At 32.0% G+C, this 11,881-nt stretch overlaps 1 protein-coding gene across 1 annotated transcript; it reads left to right on the top strand.

Moving 5' to 3' along the window:
- Positions 1-51: 51 nt before the first annotated feature.
- On the top strand, positions 52-11,735 carry LOC127839674 (fibulin-5-like). Its single transcript, XM_052368057.1, has 6 exons — positions 52-128; positions 4,262-4,384; positions 4,940-5,062; positions 9,893-10,015; positions 10,769-10,891; positions 11,593-11,735. Exons 1-6 carry the CDS (start codon positions 89-91, stop codon positions 11,733-11,735), a joined length of 675 nt encoding a protein of 224 aa, XP_052224017.1. The 5' UTR covers positions 52-88.
- The last annotated feature ends 146 nt before the right edge of the window (positions 11,736-11,881 follow it).

Genomic DNA, 11,881 nt, shown 5'->3' with positions numbered 1-11,881 from the left:
TAATTAATGTTTACACTATATTGTTTTCAGAATGATGGTATTCTGGAAAAAAAATAACATCACTGTATGTCCTGATCCGAATAACCAAATGGAAAACTGCATTCAAGGTCCAGAAGTGAGAAGGAAAGGTAAACCATCGACGTTTAAACTGTATTCATGTTTGGTGAGGTGTTTGCATTCAAACCGAGCCTCTATTCATGCATGCTAGCGTGAGTCAGTAAACTTTTTTCTTTTAACCAGATCTGCGAAATCGCTGGAAAAAATCTGAAAAACTCTAATGGGTTGTATATGAATTTTTTTGAAATCAATCCTGTCAGTGAATAAATCGAGTCAAAGGGCCAAACATAGAATGAAATACATAAAAATAATATTCTTTGCAACCGCATCGTATTGTGGTCCTCTAGAACGTGTGTTTACATTTTGCCGCTTCCGTCAAAACTGGCCTCGCCAGGGAGGTTTTTTGTGTCGACTGATATAAGAAAAACACGTTTTAGACATTATTTTTCTGAAACCGCAAAGCCCAATTGCAATCATATTTGGTATGAAACATCTCTAGACGTCCTCTACAAAGAGTGTTCAAAATCATGCCCCTGGAGTAGAAAACTGACCACTCCCCAGGGGTCAACAGTTTTATAGAGACCTTTATAAGGTAAACATTTTTCAAATATCCTGGTCTAAACCCGCAATGCACAACGTATTCATATTTGGTATACAGCATCATCTAGAGCTACTTTACACAATTGTTCAAATTATACCGGCTGGTCAACATTGGACTCGTTCTGGGTGTCATTAGTTTTTGGGAAAAAATCGTTTGACTGAAGCCGCAAAGTAGAAAGTGACTTCGCCCCAGGTCTCACACATATTGAATTGTGTCACATAAAGAAAACCATATACCCACATCGTGTCTGAACACGCTAAGCAAATGGCTTTCATATTTGGTATATAAAGTCATCTTTAGATCTCCTAAAAAGGGTGTTTAAATTATGTCCCTGGGGTCAAAATGGATTAATACTTCGGGAGTCGAGAGTTTAACATAGACTCGAATAATAAAACACTTTTAATATCCTTATCTGAAACCAGAAATACAATGACATTATTGTTTGCAATGTAGCATCATTAAAATTTTCTTTTAATTGTTTTTCAAATAATGTCCTCAACTCAAAGATGACTATGGTTTAAACGGCTTGATTCGTAAAGAATGCTTTTGAGCTGTGTTTTTTTCACAACCATTTCTGATATATTGATTTGTGGTAAAATAAAAGCAGGTGTGTTCGTAGGGAGGAAGGGACGGAGGGAGGGAGGGAGGTATTGTTTCGTAACTTATTTGATTTATTGGCTGCGTAAACACATCGAACATAGTTAATTCCAGATTGCATTTAAAACGAATCTATACTGTGGCGTAATAAGTGGTTATAGCCGTGACAATTTTAAAGTGTTAGATATAAACAACACAGTTCTTGCATCTAAGACTTATCTTTTTTATACGTATCGTAGCTTGAAGTACATGTTGTGTATCCTAGAGTGAAGTATGGGTTACATTTTAAAACGCATCAACGGTATTGTTGATTTGAAAAAACAAACTAATTACATACATTTGTTTCATTTGATTTTTATCAACTAAATGCTATTTTGTTACCTAAATTTATCAACGAAATACGATTCATTTATCATTAAATACTTAAATGAACTTATTAAAACCTGAAAGCGAACGTACTAAATGATCAATTGTCTTGGTAAATTTTGAATCTTCTTTACACTGAAACATTTGATTCGATTCGATTGTTAAGTCATCTAATTAACGCTCAGTTTTGCTAGTTTTTACAATCCGACGTGTTAACGCGACTTGTCCACCAATTTAAAAGCAACATATGTTTGCAAATATAAAAAGCTTGTACAAAGCCAAATATAATATACCATTAAGTATCGACAAAGAAGGTTTTATGAAAATATAATATTTCGATAAGAATTGTTGTATCACATTCGTCAGTTTTTTTTAATTGCAATCACTTCAACATAGTTGGTTCAATCATTTATGTAACGCCTCTCTTCCACGTTCTTCCAAAGAAACAAGCCATCAACAAATCAAACAACAACTTCGTACAGGTAAGGTAAGTTATAACGGTGTCAAAGTTACCTAACTCTAGCATTATAAACCACGCAGTATTCAAGTAAAGAAGATTATGCTCTGAATAGTGTTTAACCGAAACGTTCATAAGAAGACTCTTGAGACTGTAATTATAAATTCGAATTTAATGCACTCCACTAAACACATAATGGATCCAACGCGTTTTTGATAATTTAAACACGCCGATAGTGTAACAGTTCTAAGTCCACTTACTTATGATGATCGTGTTGTAGGAATGAAGTTAATTCCCTGTCAAAAACAGAGGCAAGAATGTTTAAGTATAAGCGATGTATATTTTTTTAATTAGAAATATTTTACGTATTCAATAAGTATTTTTAACATATTATCCTTATATATTTTATATACATATTCATTTTGAGAACGCATTTATTTTTGAGAATATCGACGTAAAACAATGGGAAATATAGACAGTGTCCATTTCAAATTAACTTGTCTTTAAATGCCTAAGTACAATATTAAGTGTAGAATAAACAAACCTCTTTCATGAATCGTAATATGAGAAGCATTGACGTAATAGTTTCTTATTAAGTGGAAGGGTACGGTCGTGAGAAGGGAAAATTTAAAATATTTTAAAAATTAAAATCTTCCCTATTGTCATATTGTCTTATAGAATGGTTTCGTGCTATTGTTAGTGTAAGTTTAAGAATGCAGCTTCTATTAAATGCAGTTCAATTGTGTAAATATGTTTGATATTCTCTCCGAAAAAGCATTATATAAATAAACAATATCATTAATGTATCTGCTTGTTTGGTTAAAACATAGGATTAATTCTAAATGTTTAGGTTTTTCATAAATTAAACATAAATTATCCTTTCTAGCAATGTAAGATTATATCAACTATAAGTGATGAACGGTTATGGAAAATCCAATCAGTACACAAACAAATTTGATTAAATATATTTCAATTGAATGCAGCAAAATATCAGGAAGAAGAATGAGAGCTGAATATAAGTCAAAACAAGTCCAACTGGTTAAATTATCCAAAATATTATAGGTAAAGAAGGCTCATTTGGTATTTCAAGCATGTAGGAGCATTGCTCTATTAAAAAAAATCCATAAGGGAAACTAGTTTAATTTTAATAAGACTGTGTGGAAGTTACAAAAAAACATACAGCAGAGCTTGACCAGACGTCTGTAATCTGCCCGCTGCTGATTTAACCTCCCAATAGCCTTTTGCGAGTGACTTTATTTCTTTGACGAAAAAACCAGTTTAAGCTGTAATCCCTGTATTTTCAGGGAAACAATTCCTACAAGTTTTTTTTCTACATTAAAATCGATAAAACGTTTTAAATAACTTAGCATCGACGAAATCTAAACATAACGGAAAGTATGTTTTCTGAGCATAATTGTAAACTTCAAAAAGAAAGAAATCATTCATGTCGTTAATCTTCTTTGCGGTAAGATACGTTAGCATGGTCCTTAAAGTTCAGATAAAGTTCACTTAAATGGATATAATATTTTTTTTGGTGTTTGATCGTATGAAGTATTGGAATGAAGTTTTTATTGCGTAAAGCGTTTCGTTGATTTAACTTTGTTAGATGACTCCGCCATTGTTTAAGCTCTGTCTCTGACTCAATAACGTTTGAATATTTACAATATACCATTACTAAAATGACGAAATAAAATAAAAAGCATTGTTATTCACGAACACAATTTATCATTCTTGCATAGAGATATAATTTAAAAAGTAATGTTTATCTTAACATTGTTATATTATCAAATACAAATGAAATTAAATACACATATAAAAAGCTGAATCTCTTTGACATACTATTGGTCTTATTTTTATACAAAAAAATATATGAATGTAAATAAATGTAAGTTATGTTATTGTCCTTGATATGCATATACGTGTAGTTATTGTTCAAACCGAATGAACGAATGTTTCGTCATAATTCTATGGATATACATATCCCATATAAACTTAAAATTTACATTATCAGACCTATAGTGACTTTTTATTATTTAGCAGCGCAACTAATTATAGTTTTGCATATTTGCTGGCTACTTGCATCATGAAATAAGGTAGTTTAACGTATACAGAAATGGACCAACTTATTAATTTGCAAATGATTCATTATATCTTATAGACGTCCCATACTTGATATATTTTAGATATAAACGAAAGCCAAATAGGAACGTCAGAATGCTCTCAGAAGTGCACCAACACTAACGGAAGCTATCAGTGCGGATGCAGTCATGGTTATCTCTTGGAAGCAAACGGATTGACGTGTACAGGTGACCAATACGTCTTTTTACGATTCGGAAATTTATTGTAAATCTTTTTTCCCTGTCAGTTAGGCAAATGCGTGCCGTTCTATTGTTGTTTTTTTTGGTATTTATATTTATATATATATAGTCTTAGATGTCATACCCCCTTTTTATTGGAAAAGTGTATTGATAATTGCTCCCATAGAAAATGGATTTTATTCATTTGTGGCTCAGCTATTGACATACGAGTCTTGTTTGTTTTACACGCTTTATGTAATATCAGCTTTCATATTCACTTATCTGTTACTTTTATTTGCTGTATATCTATGCCCTTTTCGTTATAATACTGGGCATATACACTACATTGCCACATTACAAAATTTTCTGATTTACTCGTTTCTTTCAACATTCAAACTTTCAAACAGGTACTTTGAATAGTTTTCGCAACGTCAACCAGTTGCCTATTAGTGATGCGATAATGTTTTTTAGTTAATTATCGATGGGTAGCGCGTAATTTACATAAAGAATGACTCAGAAAGCAGCAAAACGTGTGCATATGTTAACTTATAATACATATTTCAGATAACGACGAATGCAAAACAGGAACCTCAAATTGCTCGCAAAAATGCACCAACACTGATGGAAGCTACCAGTGCGGATGCAATCAAGGTTATGTTCTTGAGGCTAATGGACTAACGTGCACAGGTACACGATGTAACACTTAAGACTGCCACATTTATGTGAACATGTATTCCTTTAATGATTGTAAGGGTTTAATTATCGGATACTTTAAAAAAAGCTAGGCCTCTTGAGTTTTAACGTAAACATCGACCCGTCAAAAAAGTCTTATCATCGTGTGACACTCTATTGCTCCGCTAAGTGAGCCAATGATATGTCTATTGTTTCAACTACAATTAATATATTGGCATTTATACTCGGACATTCACTTATAAAGCCAATCTTCGCGAGTATACTCTAATAAATTTAAACCAACAAACCGATCTTTTATTATATGTAAGTATCGCCACATGGATATTGCATAAGTGTTAAAAGGCCACCAGAGGTCAACACTGCCCTTCAATAGTGTCACTTATCCAGCATTGTGATGTGATAACTCGGACAACAAGTAATAAACTTCGTGGTATTGACATGTTGATTATACTATGAAGGGTTATTTGTGAACACTTGTTAAGACCGTTTCTTAAGGATATACATGTATATACATTATGCGTGATGTTTTTTGTTTTCATTTAGTTTAAAACCACTTCATAACGGCCATCCGGTTTTCATTTAACGGACGTCAATGATTGAGATTAATTTACAAATTAACCACAAATGATGATTAACACAGTAATTGATTTTCCTTTGTGAAAATATTTATTGGGAAATTCAAACAGACTCACTAAACTGTAATATTTTGAACAGGTGAAAATAATAACAACACCAATGTCAACAAGAGCACTGCATAACGGGTGCCACGCGCGGCTGCGGGTGCAGTTTTGATTAAATGAAAGCTTGTCAGCTTTTTTTTTAGAGGTGACAGTGACCTTGAACTTTGACCTAGTGACCCCAAAAATGCGGCATGTAGAGCTAGTCAAGTACAGCTACAAACGAAGTTTCAAAGTTGTAGGTTGAAGCACTTTGATTTTAGAGGCACTGTTCAAAACCTTGACAAAACGTAAAGGTTTTAGCACAAAGCGGTCGACACGACGACGGATATGACGAGCTGGCTATGATAATACCTCGGGTTTTCTCCGAAAACAGCCGAGCTAAAAATGAATTAAAACATACATGTTTTAATATAATATAATTCTTTTTACAACTGCCATTTTGACAAACTGTAAGCAATGCCCTTTAATTCTTTTTAACAAAAAAGTCAAATCCAAAATGATCAAAATCTTTATGTAATATAAGACAAGTGAATAGAAATATCATACGGCATGCATGATTACAATGAAAAATCTTTATGCAGAGCACTTGTTTAGTATCTCTTTTATAAACTGAACGGGTTCGTGCCATACAACTCTTTAAGATAATCCGCAAGCAGTAAGTCATGGTCTCATTAAGACTAAGGTATTCAATATCATCGCTGAACACGCATTTGAAAACAAAACTAGTATCAAAACTCAAATAACTCTGATTTGTGATATACGATCCTAACATGTGCTTTCATTAGAAATTATAATATAATTATTTATAAACTATACTCTGTAAAAAGTCAAATGTTTTTTTCATTGCAAAAGAAATGTTACTTTAATATGCGCTTATATAAACTAATATATGTATCATATATACTAATAGTTAGATTTGCTCAAATAGCTCATTAAAAATTTAAGTCAAACATTTATTTTATTTATACTTTGCATCACATAAAAGCTAACAACACGAAGGCATGTTTTACAAGCAAACTATGTCTATTTTTTATTTCTCTTTGATGTGGTCGGGTAATTGTTTATTTAGTGTGTTTTTTAAGATATATTGGGATGATGGCAAATCCGCAGATTTAAATACCCTGCTGAATTGTAAAGCTGATATTTTGCAAATATTAATAATAACATTATAATTGAAAATTAAATTTTGAACTCATTTATATATCAGCTATCTGAACTTATCTATGATGTCTCATTTCAGGTATATGGACGTACTCTAAATTTAGATAGCACAAAATCGCGAACTATACGTAAATCTCTATGGTTCGACCAAAATTGCAAAATGAAGAAAGCAGCGTTCTACGACTGTAACGCCTGTACAAACAAGATCCATCAATTGCAAACAAAACATCGTCTTTACAAGCCAGACTGACATATTGTCAAACAAAACGTATTGCTAAAAATACATTTACAATAAAGAAAGTAACACATTGTCAATTTTAAGTAAATCCAACCCCCCCCCCCCCCCCCAAAAAAAAGGAAAAAAACATAAATAAATATAAGCTTAAACATCGTCTAAAACTTTTTACGTAAATATTGAAGATTTAATTGATCAGTTAAAAAAATTGTCTGATACACCGCATGACAACTCGTTGAGTGTTGATGAAAACGCATCAAGACATGCTACACTTCATATTGAGGAATTAGATCGCCCAATTTAAAAATACAATAAAAAACATTGTCAAAGCTCAAACGCTATAAATCTGCTGACATGTCTAACAGTGTTGCATACTTTTTTATTGACTATAACGAGTTTATTTCTTCAGTTTAAGGGTGCAATTGTCCCTATTTTCAAACAAGAGCACCGCATAGCGGGTGCCAACGCTCGACGTTGGTTGCATTTTTTATTTTAGAGCCTATAATAAAGTTTTATATTAGAGGTCGCAGTGATCTTGAACTTTGACCTAGTGACCCAAAAATGGGTGTGTCGTGTAGAACTCAACAAGATGCATCTACATATGAAGTTTCAAAGTTGTAGGTGGAATCACTATGATTTAAGAGCCAATATTAGGGTTTTACCGCGACACGAACGGCGGACGGCAGACACCGGACGGCCGACACCGGACGGCAGACGACGAGCTGGCTATGACAATACATCCGGTTTTCTCCGAAAACAGCCGAGCTTAAAAAGAGATAACAATGTTGCATCTTATCATCGAGGCATTAGATTTGAATATATTATAGCTAAGATGATTTCACTCACATTGCGCAATTGAATAAATTCTTGGTACGATGGTAATAATATGTTAAACACATCGCAATTCGGATTTAGAGATAATCGTAGCACGATTGATTGTATTTTAATCTTGCCCACTATAATCGAGAAAATTATTAATAATACATCGAAACTTTATTGCGTTTTTATTGATTATGAAAAGGCATTTGATACTGTACATGAAGGTTTGTGGATAAAATTAGTACAAACAGGAATAATTTGTAACATGTTAAAAATGATGAAGTCTATATATCAGAATCTAAAATCATGTGTTAAAAACCATAAAGATATGTCTTATTCTGAGCTTTTCAATGTAACATTAGGAGTTAAACAGGGTGAGCCATTATCACCTTTGTTATTTATTTAATTCATTAATGATTGTATTTATATCAATAATTTAACCGAAAAAGATATGCGTTTATGATATATTTATATGTTGTTATTTGCTGATGATTTTTATGTATTTACTACAAATCCAGAAAGTCTACAGTTACAATAAAATTCTTTTTTTTTTAATACTCCTGTAAGTGAATTTTAAAAATAAATGTTAACAAAACTAAAATTTGCATATTTAAAAAAAGGAAAAGTGCTTGTTTGTTTAGTTGGGCTATTAATCAACAGACTTTTGAAATTGTTGATGAATTCTGCTACTTTGGCCTTAAACTACACTATACTCTAATATATCTAAAGCTATTAGAGCATATAATGAACATACTTTAAAAGCTTAGAGTCATTTATTGTCCATTTTAAGTCAACTGAAGCTTAGTACTAAAACAAAACTTGTCTATTTGACTCCCTTGATGTTCCAATTATTCTAGATTGATCTGAAATATGGGGAATTTACACCAAGAAGAAGCTAAACTTAATTTTAAATTTTGTAAAACTATTCTTGGTGTATGCTCACAGACCTCTAATGCTGCTGCTATGAGTGATTAAGGCAGATTTCCTCTTTCTGTTATATGTAAGCAACGTGCCCTCGATTATTGAGTAAAAAAGCACAATCCGGACTCTTTGGTGCTCACTGTTTATAACGAACAATGTAATATTTAAAATGAGAATAATAAAATAAATGCAAATATGTTTCGTGCATTTGTAAAACAACAATTAAATCAAATAGGACATGGAATATTTAACAATAATTCAAATGACAACTGTATGTTCTCTTATGAAATTAACCAGAGAATAAAAGATCAGTTCATACAAAATTGGCACGATTCGATTTATAACCAACCGAAATTCGCTTACGAAAAATATTTAGATTGCATTAAAAATAGAAGTAACAAACAACAGCTATCCTGATTTAGACTTAGTGCTCATAAATAAGAAATAGAAACTGGTAGATATAATAACACACCCAGAGATGAACGTTAATGTAAACTACGTAACGCAAACACTGTTGAATCGGAATATCACTTCTTTCTTACTTGCTCCATCTTTAAAGATCTACGAACAAAATATTTTATATGATCTAACTGGCCAAACTTAGTTAAATTTAAAAATTAAATATCCTGTCCAAATACAAAAGTAATAAGTAATGTTGCCAGATTCGTAAATGATGCAATGAAACTCCGTGAGGAAAATAAATAGAAGTAATTGCTGCTTCTTAAATCAATATTGTATGAAACCGTTAACATATTGTTTATTTATTACTTGTTTCTTCTTACATAGCTGTCAATACATTTACTTTTTTAAATGATGTTTGAATACATAGTACTTTATGTATATAATTATGTATGTTTTTTGTATTGTTCTGATGCTCTTTGACTATAATTTGTTAACTTATCTGGAAATGGTCAAAGGCAATTTGCCGATATTCCAATAAAACAAAACTTGAAACTATTTGCAAAATAAAAGTTTATCACATGTTTAATACACTTATCTGCGTTCCAGATATCAACGAATGCCAAATAAGAACATCAGAATGCCCTGAGAAGTGCATCAATACTCCTGGAAGCTACCGGTGCGGATGTAATCAAGGTTATGTTCTGGAAGCAAAGGGATTGACGTGTACAGGTACACGATGAAGGTCATGACATTTAAAATGGTTTGCTATTATACAAATAATGTGTTTGTAAAAGAAATGCCTGTTGAACTTTTATGGAGCTGTGAATCAGACAATATTTTTATGCAATCGTATTCAATAACGAAGTAAGGTATTTTCAGTTTATCACCCGTATAAGCTATCAAGAATATGTTGAAGTATTTGTTATCTTCATCAAATACTTACATACATTCTCCTTTTAAAATCACAAGCATCTTTTATTGCAAAGCAAATATTACTTAAATCCGCACTGTAAGCAACTTATAAATTTATCACATAAACAATTACTAAGAGTTGCCCAGATATGTTATTTAGAAATTAAATCAAATATTAATTTTCATTGATACTTTGCATGCAATAAAAATCAATTACCAGTAGGCGATTGCTGACATAAAGCTACGCCTGTTTCGTCATATCAGTGTGATTTTGCTTGGAAATGCTTTATTCACACAATATATGTTTGATAATATTATATAAGGTGTTTCTCGTGTTATGTAGTCCATATTTTATAAATATAAAGAGACCCTTAACATGTACATGTGTTTAGCCCTAGAACTCCGCACTTTGCTTCAACTTACTTTGAGAGTGTATGCAACAACGTCCTCAAAAAAAATGAAAACGTTTAAGCCCTAAAATCATGTTTAAGCGATGCGTTAAATTAATATTGCCCTTCTCAAAAATAATAAGAATTCAATAGCATATTAAACACATTTTGTGTGTTTCAGATATCAACGAATGCCAAATAGGAACCTCAAAATGCTCTCAAAAATGCATCAACACTGCTGGAAGCTACCAGTGCGTATGTGATCAAGGTTATGTGCTGGAAGCAAATGGATTGACGTGCACAGGTTCGCGATGAAGATTGTGAAATTTAACATGTCTTGCTATTATACAATTTTTTATTCCTGTTGAAATTGTTAGAATTTAGGACACACTTTTTTCCTTTTTTTTCTTAAATACATACTTTATGTGTAAGGCCTCTTCAGTGTATCTTTAGTATCTTTAAACACTGAACAAAAGGTCATTAATTAAAAGCAAATAATATACTGAATAATGTATACATAAATAAAGCAAATGACAACTTGACGCTAGTATAGTTCATAACAGGTAACCAGTTCGGTGAAAAGGCTAATTATATTTTATCAATAATTGTGTGGAGCTAAAACAGAATGTTTTAAAGCAAACTCTGCTTCGAATGACCCGCAACTTTTTTAAATGTCAAAACAGTGCATACACATGGTATTCGACTGCAAACAAATAAACCGAAACAGAAACAAGGATTCTTATTGGGATGTCAGGTTCGCCTGTTTTTGAAATTTCCTCAAATAATCAATGTACATGAAATAAAACTCACTATTCTTTTTTTTTTATTAAAAACGTATTCGTGTGTTTTGCACCACATGTAATTCTGACATACTCGAAGCCTGAATGTAGAAAACCATAGCGTTTTAGGCTTTCAATCTCGTAAGTTTACTAGTAACTAAGGTTAAATTTTATTCTGACTGTAATTTCCAAGGGACTCGTGAGAGAATAACATGATATTTTGCAGATATAAATGAATGTGATGACGCTCTAAATGGTGGATGCGATGATTCGTGTATGAATACTGTTGGATCGTTTAAATGTGCGTGTACCGGAAACAGCACTATAGAAACCGATGGCTTTACGTGTTCAGGCATGTTTATATTATAAGATAAAACATTTACTGCATAATTATTTGTTCTGTGTTTAAGTAAAAAAAGATTAATTTCAGTTTTATGCGTATTTTCATGATTGTGTGGATATTTAAGAGAACACATTTTACTATTGTCTATCTTATGTAAACTGCATATGTGTAC

Source organism: Dreissena polymorpha, chromosome 7 (assembly GCF_020536995.1).
Source record: "Dreissena polymorpha isolate Duluth1 chromosome 7, UMN_Dpol_1.0, whole genome shotgun sequence".
NCBI classification, from domain to species: domain Eukaryota; kingdom Metazoa; phylum Mollusca; class Bivalvia; order Myida; family Dreissenidae; genus Dreissena; species Dreissena polymorpha.
The sequence above is the reverse complement of the archived record's forward strand: the minus strand, read 5'-3'. Positions and strand labels throughout refer to the sequence as shown.